At 42.3% G+C, this 18135-nt stretch overlaps 1 protein-coding gene across 6 annotated transcripts in view; it reads left to right on the top strand.

Annotated features, from left to right (window-relative positions):
- FBXW11 (F-box and WD repeat domain containing 11) overlaps positions 1-15518 on the top strand; it is a 74867-nt gene extending 59349 nt beyond the window's left edge. For all 6 annotated transcript variants that reach the window (XM_076349625.1, XM_076349621.1, XM_076349626.1 and 3 more), the window contains 8 exons: positions 4661-4798; positions 5413-5531; positions 6547-6796; positions 7964-8082; positions 8723-8833; positions 9857-9935; positions 11480-11668; positions 15191-15518. In XM_076349625.1, the coding sequence (XP_076205740.1) occupies positions 4661-4798; positions 5413-5531; positions 6547-6796; positions 7964-8082; positions 8723-8833; positions 9857-9935; positions 11480-11641 (978 nt within the window). In that variant the 3' untranslated portion in view covers positions 11642-11668; positions 15191-15518. The remainder of the gene's footprint in view (positions 1-4660; positions 4799-5412; positions 5532-6546; positions 6797-7963; positions 8083-8722; positions 8834-9856; positions 9936-11479; positions 11669-15190) is intronic.
- The last annotated feature ends 2617 nt before the right edge of the window (positions 15519-18135 follow it).

Below are 18135 nucleotides of genomic sequence, written 5' to 3'. Positions count from 1 at the left end.
TCTCTTCTAACAGCAGTGCCAATTTACGTTCAAGATGTTGGTATGGACATCTGTATACCCTGCTGCTTTCTTCCAAAGACGTGTTTACTGGCTCAGGTGACAATGTGCTCAAGTCTCAGTGACTGTGTAATTAGGTATACCGTGCCTCCAGCCAAAACTCTTCAGCTACTCCGTTGAGATGTAAGCTCTGTAGAGCTTACTGACCACATAATTTTCTTGTTCATCGCTTCCATTATGCAGCTGGTCTGGTGTTTCATGAAGGGGATGTTGGATACGGTGCAAGTACTTTTTCTGCCATACTGCTTTGGCACAGGGACTTCATTGCTGTTTGTGTACAGCACTCGCCCCGGTGCTGATCAAGTTCCTGTGGTCTTTGAGTTTTTAGCTGTCTTTGCTGCTACATGCCTACCACCAGCACTTAGCTCCTTAACAGTGGTTTTTAGAAGTGATGACACTCACAAGAAAGATGGTGATGCTTTTTACATGCAGGGTTTTTATCCCTCTGCGGGCTGCTTTGGAAGGAGGCTTTGCTGCTGGCACATTTTGTCATCTCTTGCTGTGAGGCAGTCTTCCCTGTGTGGTCAGAAATCTTGTGGTTTATGCTGTTGTGGTAATGACAGGACAGCTAGCTCTCTGCAGATTCTTCCTGAGGACCAGTTCAAGCCTTCTAGGTAATAACCATCACGTAGCCTTTCTTCTTTAGGCTGATATAGAGACTACAAAAGCTCTTTGGCCCTAACAGCAGCTTGGAGACCCAACAGTGAATTCCAGACTCAAGCCAGGATCTAGGGAATCAGTATCCTTCTTCAAGAGCTTGATGCCCCCCCCCCCCAGTGGTTGTAGCATCTACAGAGAGTCTGAGAGAGGAAAGACCTCAAAGATGCAGGGAGCCTGGTGCCATGGCCAAGCTGTCATTTTGTCTTTGCTTATCAAACCCTCTTAGCTTCATAATGAATTAAATACTAAGCCCTCTCCACCCTGATAACATAAGTTCATTTGCTTTTGCCTTTCCTCCGCCACAGCCAGGAAGGATTTTCTTTCTTCTTTTGGAAAAAAGCATGCAAAGAACAAGGGTTTGGATTTTAACTGCCCCTGGTGTAAATGCCTAATGCTTCAGGAGAAATCCCTACGGACGTAACAAATGTGTAGGTTCCTTTTTCTTTTTTTCTGCCCCATTTGTCCTGCAGGAGAATTGTGTGTTTGGAGGGAACAGAAACTCCTTGGTTTATGGGATTAAGATAAACCCACTTACTCTGCAATAACATTCACAAGGATAAAAATGCAATTTTTAGCCAAGGAGCTGAACACAGTGACATTATCAAATGGGGAAAAAAAACCCCTGTTCCTAGTGGATTATCCTTAACACTTCGAATGCATAGCAAATGTTCCAACTGTTAATCCAGATGAATTGCATCTTTTTTTACTGTGCATCTTTGTACCAGTCAACATATTCTGGCATGGTCAAGGCTTGGCTATACCTCTGCATCTTGGGCTGTTTTCTATGTGTACTTTCCTCTCTAAGTGCCTTTTTTTATCTATTCATGCATTTCTTCAGCTGCCAAATGGCTCTCCTGCTGTGGCAGATGCTTTGGCCTCGTGCTTGGTCTTTATCCCTTGTATGTCCAGATTTTGTTGGTTATACAGCATTTGTCAGCTGCGTGCTGCTATTGCTCTAGTGAGCTTTTAGAAAAGTGTGAGAAACTTTTTTTCTATGTGTGTGAACTAAAGGAGATAGTGTTCTGCAACATCTTGCTTTTAATTGTGAAAAACAAGTTTAGAGGCAGTTATCTTGGAGACTTTGAGGGGGATCTGTAGAAAATAGAGTACTGGGTGTTGCATATGTTAGTATTGGGTTTGGTACCATAAATATGCAGATAAACCACGGGTCTCTTCAGCATTGACTCCCTGATGCTTGTAACAGTCCAGAGAACACAGCAATTTCTCCCTCGCCCCTTGTACATGCATGCCTACCTACTCGGCGTATTCACAGTTTATTAAGATAGCTCCTGGAAGGAAGGTGCAGATGAAGACTTTGACTAACTGCACTATTCGGTAACAACCAGAAATTTCCTATAGCAAGAAGCTTTTAATGTGGTTGCCAGTATTGTATTAAACATGTTCTTTTTCAGAGGGTCCTCCAGGTTGCCCACCCACTCAGCCGTATTTAGTCATCTAAAATAATGTTATTTTTCTATACGTACACATCTGTTTTCACTCTGTCGCCAATTGAAATGCTGCTGTATATTCTCTGTGTATTGTGGCTACTTTCCCAGCATATTGAAAATTTACGCAGTGTAAGGGGATTTTACAAGTTCTCGAAAAACATGAAGTATTTTCCCACAGTAGCCACATCGTATAATGTCTAAATGAAATGACATCTATTCACAGAATTAAAATGTGCACCTGCATATGACTTACTGCTTTATCGTGCCTTCACGTAGATATAAGTAATATTTCAGTTTATTTTATTTGAAGCCAACATTTTCTTACAGGGAGCTTATTAAGTAGCTTCCTATAGTGAACTTCGAAGAATTAAGCCAGCTAGTGTCCTGAATGTCTGGTGAGCATACTTTTACTGACTGCTGTTTCGTTTAGGAAACTGTTACAAGCAAAATTTCTGATTTGTGGTGTTCTTAATGCATTCTGTAGCTATCGGTAATCACTGTCGCAGGAAGCTGAAGTGTGAAAGTGCTCGAATGGTGTTTGAGCACTCGGCAGCTAGAGTAATCCGGCGCGTGTTATGTGCGGCTGCTTTTTTCAGACCTTTCCAAGAACGTTGCTTTAGGGAAACTCTCCCTTAGACTTCTTAGAGTTGAATGGCTGAACATATATGGTTTCTAAAACTATTTAAATTGGGTATCTCTAATCTGTCATGTTTTATCTCCTGTGTCTTCAGCGCTAGTATTGCATTTTTAAATATCTTGCCCTTCAGATCTGTAATTATATTAGTTCATGCTATTAATGTCTAAAATCCTCTCCTGTTTCCGAGGGTCACCTCTGTAGCAGCAAAGGAGTTAATGAGTTGCAGTTCTGCCCTCCTAGCACAGCTGATATATCTTCAGATAAAGCTGGAGAATTGCCCGTCCTTCCTCCTCTAAAGCTCCATCCTATGCTGAGCAAGTAGCACAATGAGCAGACTGCTACCTTCAAGGCAGGAGTCCAAGGCTGAACCAGCGCAGTGTCAGACTTGAGCGTTTTAAGCCCAGTTCCCAGTCTGACAATCAGCAGCGCACTAGCTGGCCAGAAAAGCTGATCCCAAACTGACGGATGACTTGCTATCTTAATTTCATTAACTTCCCCATGGAAGAGAATGAGAGGGGATGAATAACTTGTCAGCATGCTCCTCTAGAACCATCTCTTAGTACTTATGATTTAGACAAATTCCTGTGGCACATCAGGTTTGTATTATGACTGTGTATAATTCTCTCCAGATTGCATAATGGGAGACAATTGAAGGAGCAAATACGTGGAAAACAAAGTGGTAGGTTAGTTTTCCCTTGGAGCAGACGTGTTTTCCTAGAATTGGGACGTCAAGGTAGCGCTGCACTTTTGTCTTTAATAAACGTTTCAGTTGTTTTCCAGTCTTGGAGGAGCTGCAGAGGTGCCTGCTATTGCTTTGAAAGTTGGGATTTGGTTATAAATACGCTTTTCCAAACAAACTGACAGTTGATCAGCTTCTCCCCAGGTTTCCATGCAGTATTTGGGAGGGATCCCAGGGAAATAGCTAAATAAATGGCCTGTTCCGGTGCCTACACTGGAAGACGGAAAGCATCCCAACCTGTCTAGGTACTGCAGGTGTTGGCCTGGAGTTCTGTGCATGGATTCTCTTACGATTGTTGTTACGAACTTCCTATCCAAAATCCTACATCTCTTTGAAACCAACGTTGGTTGTCTTACAAGTAATAAAGCTGATTAAAACAGGGGAATCATCCTGGTTCTGCTCTGAAATAGTGTGCGGCTTTTTAAGGTGGGTCAGGTCTCTTTCCTTAAAAATATCTCTCAGAATGAAAATGTTGAGAATGACACTTCCGCAGGTTTTAAGGGGGGGAAAAAAAGTAAGTTTGGATTATTTGAAATCTTATAGTCCCTGTTCAGTTTTATTTTTATCAGGCTTTAAGGTGCTTAGAGGAGGTTTTCATATCTCAAAATTCCTTTCTAAGATGCGTAACAACAGTTAATAGGTGAAATGACTGGGTAGGGGAAGGAAAGGTCCACGAACTCCCATAACCTCCCTGTTGGACTCAGCAGTTCTGTAATGTTAGTTACTCAGGTGAGACTGAACATGGCACCGTATGAGCTCTTGGTTTAATCTTTGCTGCTTATGTCAGATGGTCGTGTAAATATGGGGGGGGGAACTGAATTGTTATGAAATGTATCTCTCTAATGGCTCCTTTGGAAATTCTCATTAAGGTTAGTTGACCATAGTTTTCACCACTAAACACAGCTTTTGTCATGACAAATTATAAAAGTCCTAATTCTAATTCGTTGTGGTTTGTGTATTTTTAGGGGGGGGGGGGGGGGGGATCCATTTAAGTCTTACCTACTTCAAATTTAAGGATGACGTATGTTAAAGTGGAAAGATTGCTGTGTATGTGTTGGAGCAGTCATGCTCAAGCATGCAGCCTCGTGCCGAACTCCTGATTGTTTCCCCTCTTCTTAGACTATAGAATCTAACTGGCGGTGTGGGCGACATAATTTGCAAAGGATTCAGTGCCGCTCTGAAAACAGCAAAGGTGTCTACTGTTTACAGTATGATGATGAAAAGATTATCAGTGGCCTACGAGATAACTCCATTAAGGTAAACACTTTTTCCAGTCTTTTCGATAGAGGTAAATGGGTAATTCTGCCTTGGAAAGGTAGCTGCTTGTGTCTCCTCGATGATTTCTCTTGTCTCGTCGTGGGACAGTATGTATCTGTGCAGGGTTTGTGAGGATGGGATGTCTTCTGCAGCTCTGTGAAGTTCTCACCTGCGCTTTGCTTTAGAAACTTTGGGGACTGCCAGCCAGGAGACTGATACTGCTGACTACAAAGAAATGCTTGTGAAATCAGAGTTCGCAGAACATGAATGAAGGCTGCACTTGCCACTGTCCTTAGTTGTCTCTCTTGTCACTGCTAGTAGTTCGCTTTCATGCTAATAGGTTGCTTTCACGCTAATCATCCATGGCATTTCCTTTCGCAAAACAGGCTTTTATCTTTTTGTGATCATTGATTATTTCGCTGTTCTGTCAAAAACCTGCATCAAGGAGACTTCCTTAAGCCAAAAGGGAGGACAGGCCCACTGTTAGGAGAGACTAACTGCCCATGGATTCTTCCTGCTATCTCCAGTTCTCTTCCTTCCTTATCTGTTGTGGCAATGTTCAAGTCTTGGATCCGTGTTCTTGATAAGCTGTTTATACTTCTTATTTTTAACAGATTTGGGACAAAACAAGCTTGGAATGTTTGAAAGTATTAACAGGACATACTGGCTCAGTTCTTTGTCTGCAGTATGATGAAAGAGTCATTGTAACTGGATCTTCAGACTCTACAGTGAGGTGAGTGTTAAGTTTTTGCACTGGGCGTATTTACAATAATCTGCAAATATCAGGAAACATCCCTAATTTGAATGTGATATATTATCACATTCAAGATATTCACACTTGGCAAAGCTACACATTCAACAAACGTATTTCCAAATCTCAGTCTCATTTTTTTAGTGTTAAGGGTTTTGAAGGAATGTGACCTGTATGATTCAAGGCATATCCTGAAGTTGCAGAATGGCTGATGGCCAACTATACGATAATTTCCTCATTTAGGGTTTCTTATACTGCCTTCTGACATCTCTTAATTATGACTATTAATGAAAGGGTACTTGGTATATATGGAGCACTTATCTGACAGCAATTTTAATGTTACTGAGTTTAAATTCTTGTATGAATTCAATGGTCAGCAGATGTCCAACAAAGATGCTCAGATACAGTTCAGTGGAAGGGCCTTGTCTCCTTCTGGTGTCTTGCATTGGTATACCAATGTCAATCTCTGGAAAAATTTTAAAAAATTAAGAACTGATCATAACGCCCTTCAGGTAGTATAAATTAAGTAGTGATTTTGCACTTCACGTAAGATGGTAGGTAGCCCTGGAGGGTGCTACACCCCAGTTGCCTCTAGCGTGTGCTAAATCTGAATGAATGGTGTAAAACTGAAAAAATCATATTGGAGAGTATTGGTTTTAGTCTGTTCCATCTATTTATACATCATACGGATTTTAGTCATCCTGGAAGAGTTACAGAATTGTGGTCGTTGTTAAGTAGCCCCTTCTCTTAGCAGTGGTCCCAGCTTAGGCATTTCTTGGCCTAATTGTTCGCTGCTGTTAATTGTTGCCTGTGAGTCCGAGACGTGGACTAGGATACTTCCCCAGTTGCCCTCTTCCTGCCTTCCCCAAGCCCTAAGAGGGTGTTAAGCAACCAGAGCGCTCTCCATTAGAGACAGTAGCAGACATGTGCATGTTCACGCTTTACACCATGCATAGCCATCATCCTTCATTTGGAATAAAATTCTTTTCTTTTGCAGAGTTTGGGATGTAAATACAGGTGAAGTTCTGAACACGTTGATTCATCACAACGAGGCAGTGCTTCATTTGAGGTTCAGTAACGGCTTAATGGTGACATGCTCAAAGGACAGATCAATTGCTGTTTGGGATATGGCATCACCTACTGACATCACCCTGCGCCGTGTCTTAGTTGGCCATCGTGCTGCCGTTAACGTGGTAGACTTCGATGACAAGTATATTGTGTCAGCATCAGGTGACAGGACCATTAAAGTAAGTTGGCAGAGCTCTGCTCTAGGTCTGCATGCCTACCAAGCCAGAAAAGCTTCTGCGTGATACTCAACTCTGAATAGCCGAGGTGTTCGTAAGCAGTTCTGTGCCTTTTTCTTTACCATTTGGCGAGCTGCTTCCTCTTGCTAGCTGTTAATGTCTTTATGTGCATAACTAGGCTCGTAACATTTTTGTGGCTTCTGTCGTACAATTGCGAAAAAGTAAAGCCCATTTGCTGTTTGAACTCTAGTCTCGAGATGGGTTTGTTTGTTAAATGTGGCACATTTTGTGCCTTTTTCCAAGCGGTATTTTTTATTTCAATTGGCAGTCCTGTTCCAGACGTGAAATTTATCAGCAGTTGCCTTTCCTCACCACGCCTTCCCAGCAGCTCAACCAGACTTTGCCACGTTTGAAGAATTAAGAGGCTGTATTTGAAGACTGTTACATACCAGAAGATTTGAGTTACCCAGAGTGTATTAATATAACAAAGGCGTTTCCACCCTTCCCTTTCTAGAACCAGAGCTACCGTAGACTGTGCCAAAAAGCTTTTGGCAGTTTAATGTCCAAATGTCTGCCAAAGATCCTGCTGCACTCTGTGTTGGAAAATGAGCCACTGGATACTCTATGTAACAACTTCAATTACAGTTCATTAAAAATGGGCAAAGTTGATTGAATCATTCAATGTTAAGAAAGAAGCAGCCACCAAGCTCTTATAGGCCACAGTTTTGGCCTTCTCTTACTAGTAGATTGCTAGCAACTTCTTTGGTAAAAAAATGTGGCGGTTTTTGTGTATGTGATAACTTCCACTTTTAAAAATGTTTACTAACTTAACAGGATTCAAGTGTAATCAAGTTTTTCAAATCATTTGGGGCAGTCTCTACCACCTGAAAATATTTTACATACAACCCCCCCAACTTTTCTCATTGACTCGATGTGCAATAGCAGTGCCCGTGGCTCTTGTCACTGCTAGGTCCCCATAGCGCCGGTCTTCCATTAATGCCAGGTACACACTCTTTGCCCGTGAAAATACCATGCGAGTTTTCATTCCACTGTCCAGCAAACGTCAGCCTCAGACCTCTTCTGTTTATGAATTCATAACGGCTTCTGTTGCAATTCAAAAACCTTGTTTGGGCGTAATTCTCAGAGGAGCGTTTATCCCATGTTTCACAGGTCTGGAGTACAAGTACGTGCGAGTTTGTTCGTACTCTAAATGGGCACAAGCGTGGCATTGCATGCCTCCAGTACAGGGATCGACTAGTTGTCAGTGGATCTTCAGACAATACCATTAGGTGGGTGCCCACGAGCTGCTATCGGTATGTAACAGTGTACATTTGCACGTGTGAAAATAGGATTTCCCCGGACCTTTGATGCTGCCTGCACTCCTGCATGTGCAAAACAACCTTGGTATGTCTTGCTGTTGGAGCAGATGATGTATGAATGAAACTTAACTCAGTGTGAGAGTAAACATATCGCATCCCTGTGAAAAAGTGGGACACTGATGTTTATGTCAAAGGCAGACAAAGCTTCTTACCTATCGCTACAGTTTATCACCTTGCCTTCTGCTTGGGGAGATGAGGAAGACGTTGGTCACTGGTTTTCTTAATTACTTTCTGAACCTCTAATCATTGGATTATGCAGAATAGAAAAAAGTGTATTGAAGTTTCCCAAGATAACCTCACACGTATCCAGCCTTTACTTGTATGTAATTTTGAATGACTAAATCAATTTTGATATACTGCAGCTGCAACACAGACTTGTCTCTGAATCGCATCCAAGGAACATCTCAGGGTTCTCATGCCTTTTTAAGCAAATTATGTGATACCTCCCACAGAAAACGGTTCAGTAGCACACTTAAATCACTGCGTGTTGAGGCTAAGGGACAGTGCTGAACCTGAAGTACTCAAAGATTTTCTCCTCTGTTCTCTTAAGGCTATGGGACATTGAATGCGGTGCCTGTTTAAGAGTATTAGAAGGCCATGAAGAACTGGTTCGATGCATCAGGTTCGACAATAAGAGGATTGTTAGTGGAGCCTACGATGGGTATGTTTTTGAAAGCAATTTCAAAGAATTTTGCCTTTCTTAGCAAAGCATCTTCTGAAAGCCATGGAGCCTCGTGTTCCCTTGCGTAAGGGTTCTCTTCTGATTTGACTAATGGATCAATATTTAACTGAGTGGCTTCTGCTTGAGCATTTCAACGCAGCAGGCTGCACTTCTAAGTAGCCGAGAAACTGCTTTTCTGGTGCTCTTTAGCAAACTCCTAAATTGTGTTATCTTTCAAGTTTGCCTTTCCATAGAAAGTAAACTTTTGTTTGGCTGAAGTGACGTTCCTTTGTTTGTTTCCTCAGGAATTGCTCCTTGCCAGGTCCTGTGTGCTTAGAGTAGTTTAGGCTTTCTATTTTTGTAAGACAGCAGCACTGAAAATGTTTATTGTGAGCTTAAACATATCTTGTGGGGCTCTCAGAAGTCTTTAGTACCATTTCTGTTGGGTTGAGGGCAGGAGCCCCGCTTGTTGGCGCTTCTGACGTGCTCAGTATTTTCAGCGTGTAGTGGATTCAGGACAGCTTACATCCATGTCCAATTTCTCCATTTCTTTCTCTGCCTGATTTATAGTTCAGGTGAACAGTAGAGTTACTGAAGACAGTTCTTGAACTGTGTTTGTCTCTAGCCTTTTATTTGGGTTTAGTGTCTCACTGGGGTTGGCAGTCCCAGCTTGATTCCCACTGGAACTTTGCACCTCATCAGTAGTGCTGTGAGCTTTCGAGATCTTCTGCAGTTCCAGAATGGCTTGTGCGTACACAGTCGATTTGTCTTTCATATAACCGACCCACTCGGTCCATCACAAAGACATCAACTGTATTTGGTGCTAAAAAGAAATACAAAACTATCTGTGTTTTACGAGATTTAGGGTTAGTATTTTAGTGAAGATAGAGTCTGACAATTTGCTTGATCCTGATAAAATAGCTCGAGGGAAAATCTGGCATACTTTCCACTGCTTTAGATGTTTCTTCTATGCTTATACTGGAAACAATGCTTTCATAATGACCTTCTTATTTTACTTTATAGCAAAATTAAAGTTTGGGACTTGCAAGCTGCTCTTGACCCTCGTGCCCCAGCAAGTACATTATGCTTGCGTACGTTAGTGGTATGTAAAATTAATTCATTTGGGGTTATCTGAAATCTTTTATTTGTAAGTGAGAGGCATTTTATTACATTGTAGTGGGATAGGTGAAAAACTCGGGATGTTTTATAAAGCCTAGGCTGCTGCTTATTCTAAGAATAAAGAAAAATCTATGTATTGTTATATCCTGAATGATTTGGATCTGAGCTTAAAAGAAGGATCAAGTTTTTTCTAGTTTGAGATTCTCAGATACTCTTAAAAAACCCCAAAAAACAGCATGACACTGTATCAAATAATTCTAGTTATTGGTGTGTTTCCCCAATACCATTGTAGCGCTGGCTTTGAATTCCTTCTTATTTAAAAAGGGGGGAGGAATCTCGTGAGCCTTTCCCAAACCTTTCTCCTAACCCTTCAGTTTGGAAGGAAGAGATGTGAAGAGGGAAGGGAGGTTGGGTTGAAAGGATTACCACAGGAACTCTAATCGCTTCAGAGGACTATCAGATTTAAGGCTGTTGCTTAAGTTATATTTTTCTTTGTAATGAGGGTTTTGGTTTATGACAGTAAACTTAATTAAAAGAAAATTGGGGAAATGAGTTTATTGTTCTTTTCACTGAAACGTGCATGAAATTTTCCTTCAGGAGTCAGTTTGACAAGCTAGTAGCAACCCAAAGTTGTTGTCTGTATGTGATGGTAACTGGCTTATTCAGCATGTGCTTGGCCCTTCCAACACCTAAAGAAGTGCTTACATGGCCAGAAATGCTTCTAATTCTTCTTTCTTTTCAGCAGTCTTCGCATAGAGACGAGATTTAACCATTCTTCTATTCCATGTGAATGCAGTGTATTTAGTTTTACTGAAAAAGTTGATTCTTTCCCTTCTGTGGGTATACTGTAGCTCAGGTTATAGTTCGGAGATCAGTCTGACAGCTTCGGTTAGTTCTCTGATAAAGGTAGCGTACTCCTTTTAAATTTATTAAAAATGGATAAGCCGGACAAAGAGGAGAACCTTTTCTGGGCCTCGTAGTGCCATTTTGAGATGTCTTGAAAGAGCTGACGGAGCAGGTACTCCTCCACCTCCCTTTGAACACAGTCATCTTGACTAGCAAGTGAGCCATAATGATCCTTCCAGCAGCGTGTCCTAGGTGAAGCTGTGACGCGGTGTGTTAGGGCTGTACAAAAACGGAGTTAGCAGCAGCGTTGAATGCAAATGTTCTGTAAGAGAAGGAGCCCTGGCAGATTGTCAGTGCCGGCCAATCTTCTAAATTGCTGCTGCTTGATTGATAGGCTGCTTTTGCCTTTAATAATCTCAGCCTCTACGGCTGGCTCCTCCGGGGGGGGGGGGGGCTCAGGGCTTACAAGCACTGGATTTGGAAGCCATGTGTTTTGGTGAAAAAACCTGACGTACGAAATCAGCTTCTCTTAAACTTGAGTGTAATTACAACTACGGGTTTCTTAACCAGCACACCAGAGTTTGAGTACGCCATTCTGTGTCCAGCTACACCTGTGAGTACAAATGTAGTGAGATGTTACCCTCTTCTTGCCTTGCTAAGCTGATTTCCTATTGCTCGCAGGAACATTCAGGACGTGTCTTCAGACTCCAGTTTGATGAGTTTCAGATCATTAGTAGTTCCCATGACGATACAATTCTGATTTGGGATTTCTTAAATGTGCCACCCAGTGCCCAGAATGAGACCCGCTCTCCATCTAGGACATACACTTACATCTCCAGATAACAGTCTGCACTTTACTACCCTCAGAAGGTAAGTCTCCCTCTTTCTGTGGATGTATTATAAATATCTGAAATGATCACTCTGCCTGCAGGTTGCCTTAGTTGAAACAACAAGCTGATGTTTTCCTGAAGAAAATAAAACCTATTTGTGCCACTTCTTTCCCTGTTTAGTGTTTGTATGGTCATGCTTCAGCTTATAAAACTTGTCATGTCCTGTTATCTGATCCCCTTCTATAATTCCTCCTGTTTATAATTGGGTACTTCACGTGTTTTATGGAAAGTTATTAGGTATTCACAACATTCTTGCAAATGGGGGAGACTTGGTGTATCGCACAAGTATTCCAAATACCCTGTGAAATCAGAGCCCGTTAGAGCTCTTGGTGCATCTGTTCACTACGCGAATCTTTATAAATGAGCATTGTAATGCATCTCTAGTAAACTGAATGTACATAGAACCTTTGGACAAATGCTCATCAGAAATGAGCAGTTCTGAGATAACCACAAATAGCATGGAAAGCTTTCAGAACTAAAAATTACATCGTGTTAGGCAGCATGACAACTCAGAGCTGTCAGAAACAGTGCGCATGAACTGTGCCTATTTTGTTTCCGTTTTTCTGCAAGTCAGCTTCATTTAGTTCTCGAAGCACGGTGGGTAAAAGCTCCGCTGTAGATCTGTTTGTTAGAATAGTGGATTCTTTTCCTTATGTCATCTATGTTGCTGCCAACAAGTGCACGTGGAAACGCAGCCATCGCCTTACCGAAGCAGAGCAGTCGCCCCTTTCTCCAGTGCCCCGTCTCTGGCAGCGCTGAGACTGGACGCTTCCAAGGAAGTGGAGACACCGCAGCAAGAGGAGTTAGGAGTAACATTGCCCCAACAGGAAGGATTTATTTTGTTTGAAGTAGATAGTTAGTACTTTGCTTAAACATTGTGGGAAAAGCTTTCCCTATCTTCATGTAAGCATGGATTTTCTTTCTCTCTCTGTATATGTTTATCCCTGCCGTGGCAATGAGTTCCTCGGGTTTTTCCACTCCTCCTGTAGGACCTCTGCTTCTGGCTAGGAAATACCTTCCCTTGTGAAGGCACGCTTTGCTGCTTTGAGGTGCTGGTTCTTAAAAATTAGTTTTCCTTCACCTGTAAGCGTTCCTTAGGAAAGTGTTGTCTGCCTTTCCTACTAAGGGAACTCCTACTCGTTTTAAAAAAAGCCGGGATAACGTCCTCTCTGGATAGGACGCTTGGATCTCTTGGCTCGTTACGTTTCACAGAGGGTCAAAGCAAAAAGCTGGCCATCGCTAGACTGAGTTGCCTGTCTTTCTGAACCTGTAATTACTTAATATAATTAGGTCCACGATTAAGGAAGAAGTCTTATGGTATGATGATGAGCTAGTGTGCAGGATCAGCACTTAATGGAACTTTCCCTTAAAACCACATTTTAAGAACACCGCTGCAAGGGTGGTTTAGTAAAACGCATGGACTTCCTAATCCTGCCTGCAGTAGGACAACAGGAATCTGAAAAAGCTAAACTGCTAAACTTAATGTTTGTGCAGGGCGGGGACGTGGCTAAAGATACGACTTCGGGAGGTAAATCCTGAAACTACCCAAGGAGCCAGGTCCTCCACCCATGACTTACACTTCAAAATGATTTTGTTTGATCCAGGCTGACATACTTACACCCTTGTTGTGGAAAGCTTGCTGCTGTCACTGATGGTGACATCCTTAGGGACTCTGTCCTGCTCCTTTTAAGACAGAGATACTGCCATTGGCTTCCGTGCCGCCTGGGTCCATACCTAGGTCAACTTCTGCTGTGGAAACTCCAAGCCTTGTGGAAGTTGGATGGTTTTCCATCCGTGGAAAACTCCTTTTCTCCTTTCTGAATAATTCTTTTTTTCCCCTTGCCTTTTCAGGCGTATAGAATAGGCTCTGTGAGAAGATGACAGTAGTTTTAGGAACAATCTGTCTTCCAGTTCACACACCAGTACTTTCTTCTGTTAACTTAGAAGATACTTTGAGATTGACAAATTTTTTTTGTTGTTTTGTCTTTAAAAAAAATTACAGGAGTATATTTGTCAGGCTTCTTCTATTAGCTTTGATTCATGGAAAAGCCATGCATAGCGTGTCTTAAGCACAACAGAAATTAGGAGTTGAATAAAATTTATATCGATTCGCTTGACCAGCAATATGCTGGTGTCTTGCTTTCCTCTCCTGCCCCGCGTGGCCCACAAGACCCACTGTCACTGAGATTTGTCAGTGAGATACGAAATGCCTTTGGCAGGGTGTTCTTCCGTTCAAATCCTGCACGCTTGACAGTTTTGCACAGCTTATGTCTGACTTGTCCCGTGACGCACGACTGAAACCACGCAGACCTCCGTACCCTGGGAGTTGTTGGTGTTGGTAATGACAGTCCCTTAACAGCTATTTCCTATGTAGAAGAGGTGCTGTGATGTCACTTTTTGACGGGTTTGTCTGACCTCAGAATCCAAAAAACGTAAATCTATGTAAAATTATGGCCAAACAGCTAATATTTCATTATGACATTTAATGAAATAGTTTTATATGCTTTCAGACATTAGAGTTTTCTGAATCTTGAGGCAGCCCTGTACACTTTTTTACAAGGCTTGCAATGTTACGTCTCTTCAAAGCGGATCATTTTTGACAGTCCTGGCAGTTGGCTGCAAAGGTTTTATTGCTTTCTGTTGAATTCCTGTTGTTTATTGTAACATGATAAAAATTGTTACCATATGATAGTCTAATATTCTTATATTAAGCACTAGGCCTTGGGCTGGGGGAAGGGAAGTCAAGGGGAAGTGCCGAAAGATGTTTTAACCTTCCATGGGAATTTCGTATCAGAAGAGGGTGGTTCTCTGTAGTCCATAAAAATGATTTTGGGAAGTGGCAGGTAAAATCAAAGTTCAGATTTAATTACGCTAAGAATTTGTACTGGCTCCAAGCTAATAATGGAGTCATGTGGCTGGAAAAGGTAACCGAAATATAAAATTACTTGAGTTTTTTGTCTGTTTTCTTAAAACCCCATGTATTAAAGCAGCTGAACTTTGCATCCTGTGCAAAGCTTGCTCCTCTGCAGCATGGAGAAGAAAGGAATATTTTCTCGCAGTTGTATGTAGGTCACCGTCTCAGGAAATAGCGTTCAGCATTTGGCGAGACTAGCTGGTGGTTCACCTGTTAGTCCCCAAGAGGGGTTTTGATTCTTACTCCACGTGAGAAAACTCCCAAGCTATAGGTGAGCCCCCGAGGACTAGTGCCATTGGGAATCTTGCTCTCCCACTGAATTCAGAGCATGTTCCGCAGCCAAGGCAGCGTCCTGTGGAGGTGCATCTCTCCTTGAAGGAAGGACTTGCAGCACAGAGGGAAGTATTTAACGGTGAGCACCCCCTTAATGTGTCACCTAAGTGTTGCACTCCTCGCAGGTATTTTGCCCTTTGAGTTTCAGCCTGGAGCGCAAACGATGGTGTGGGCCTAACCTCCTCCAGATGTCTCCAAATGTTGCTTTTGGATTTGTATCTTCTGTCAGTTCAGCTTGTCTTTTGTCTTTTTCAGGGTTTCACGGTCTTGAACTACTGGATTTTTGGCTACTACATGCCTGAAGATGTTGACTGACAGCTAAAGTCAGAATTGGCTCTAGATGCTGTGTAGATGCAAAGCAGCACAATTCTATGTCTAAATTCCTTAATCTTTCCTGCTCTCAGTGGTCGTCTTTGAATTTACTACAAATTCACTGACTTTGAGTAGATGAATTTCAGAAGCCTATCCTTCCCTGCAATGAGAAATCCAAAGCTTCACATGTAAATTGTCCGTAGAAACTGAACTCTGATGGCTTGTTTTTCAGAAATAAATCAGAAGTCAAGAAAGGACTTGGCCTAATTTATATTGCTTTGCACTTTTGTCTGACTTTAAAGAAAAAACATTCTCCAATGAAATTTGGGTGCCAAACACATACCCAGAATGTACAGAGCTTTGCTTTCAAAGTCACCATTATCCTTTAGACTTTACTCTCATGACAGATTCAGAGCCTGTTTCGTTTGATAGGAGTGTACGTTGGACTCTTAGAAATATTTCTGAATTGCTCAGTAATATTTTTGGATTACCGTTTACTTGTTTCTGCACCAATAATTTCTTTTAAATTAAAGATTACCTGTAATTGAGGCTAGGCTATCTAAACTAGTTGTACAGCACCGTCTTTTCCTTTTAACTGTGCTCCGTACTACAGCTGTCCTACGCTTCCCAATGTTTGGTATAGTAAAACCTTTCCATGTGTGCTTGCCTCATTTCAAATACTGTATAAGCATGTAGATATAATGTACATAACAGTGTAACCTCCGGGTGCTAGGAGTCAGGATTTCCTGACACTACACACTAATACAAAATGTGGTAGCACTTGGCAGCAGGATGTTCTAACTACTGGCACGGCAGGGGTTGATATGAGTTGCCTAGACATTTTCTCTGCAAACGGAGATTTTCAGTATTCATTAGGATTTTTTTAATGGGAACTACATATTTTAAAATGTAATTTCTAAACTTTTTAAAAATTAAAAAATGTTTAATTTATGTTCTGTATCTTATATTTTTGTGCCGCAGTATTTACAGATGTCTTTCTTTTAGCACCAGTAGGTCCTCACAAACGCCTGCTGATGTCCTCCTTTAGCATTAGTTCGGCTGCTCAATGGAGAAGATGCCATGGGCCAAAGTTAAATTTATTTATGTTCCATTTGTAACTCCTCCTTACGGTGGAGCGGAGGTCCCTTCAAGTCAGTGCTCTGGTCACCGTGCCGATTACCGTGCTAGTTTTTCTTTTCCGTAGCTATCGGCTGTGACCACGGTGCGATGTCCTGGTCATGGTTCCTCTTCGTCAGCATGCTTTTGTTAGGAAGTCGCAGTAGTTCCTTCTTACGTTGTCACAGTCTCCCCTCTAATTTATGTGGTCATATAAACGCTACTGCATTTTTCTTCCGTCAGAATAAGACATGGATAAATGCAAACGTGAATATTTTATCTGCATTAGCTGTGTGTGACTGCGCCTGTCGGTGGCTTTTCTTTAATGCTTCGGTGGAGCTCAGCGTGAAATCTGCCTGTTTTCCTGGGGAAGATGCGTGCTGGCACAGAAATGCATTGTCATTCCTTTGATCGTCTGTACGTCGTGTATTTTTGTCCTCTGGCAGCACTTTCTTGGGTTTGCATTTTTCCCTTTTGCAATCAGAAAGGTTAGGGGATGTCCGATGCCGAGGGATCGCTCCCGCGTCGCTGGCGGAACGGCCACGGTTAGACGCACCGTTTCTGCGTCAGGCGAATTCAGAGGAAAGCGTATGTCAAGGCGTTACCGAACCGTTACAGAAGCGCGACTTAAGGTTTTCTCCTCTTCACCCTTCACATTGAGAGAGGTGTTGGGATCCGTGTTTAAGTTAAACTCCCATTTACGTGTTACTACAACAATATTTATTTCATCGAGATGACCGAATGTGATGAAGTACAGAAGATTAAAAACACGCTCCTAAGCGTCCGTAAGATCACTTTTTGGTAAGCTTGGCAGTAGTTCGTGAAAGTGTCTTACTTGACCCTTCTCATCTAATAGCTTTAATATTAAACTGTTTAAAAAGGAAAATCTGTTGCAGCCCTGAAGAAAAAGGTATTTGTTTCCGAAGAACGGAGTCCTTTTTTTAAATGCATGTGTAAGATTTAAATTCCTGTTTTTCCTTGGGAGATAATGGTATTTGAACATGCGGTCTAAACTTCTTTGTGCTTTGTGTAACATAGCAGTGGACTTTTGTGATTGGCACCCAAGGAACTTGGCTCCTGGGATTTAATGGTAGTGATCCTGGCTGCACTCTGGACTTTGTTTTGCTAACCATAATTGAGCAACTGTACATTACTGCTATATTAATGTTTCAAAGCACTGGGATAGTCTAATTCTAACTTGTAATTATGTTTGCCAATTACCTGTTTGGAAAGTTGGTGTATGAACAGCTTCTTGAAACTGTTAAATTGTACAGATATCGTTCATGATCTAAAGCTTTGTACTGTGGAATGTGCTTAATAAAAAAAAAAAAAGTTTGAACTTAATTTGTCAAATAAATGGATAAGTAACGTCACCTAACCAAACGTCGGCATTATGCGTTAGTTAATGCAAGCTCAGGGCGCAGTTACGCTAACTCGGAGCTTGTGTTGGTAAGCGTCCCCCTCCGGGCCGTGCTGGGCGCCGGTGCTGGCGGCACCAGCCCGGTGGGTGCCTTTCCCCGGTCATTCGGCAGCGCCCGGCGTAAGGCACGTGGCTCCCGGGCCAAAGCGTTTCGAGTCCAAAAGGCGTCTGCGGTGGCCCAGCTGCATGCTCCGGCACGGGTGCGTGCAGTTCTGAGACGGTTTTTTACCCCTCCGTTGGTTACAGTGCGTACTTCGGGAGGACGCGGTGAAAAACGGAGCTGAGCTCGTTCACCCATCTCAGAGGAACTGAACTCCTCTGCTTTGCTGCAGCACTCCCGTGCCACGCGCCA

This window comes from Aptenodytes patagonicus, chromosome 12, assembly GCF_965638725.1.
Source record: "Aptenodytes patagonicus chromosome 12, bAptPat1.pri.cur, whole genome shotgun sequence".
Classification (NCBI taxonomy): Eukaryota; Metazoa; Chordata; class Aves; order Sphenisciformes; family Spheniscidae; genus Aptenodytes; species Aptenodytes patagonicus.
Note: the sequence above shows the minus strand (reverse complement) of the source record. Positions and strands in the feature narration are given on the sequence as shown.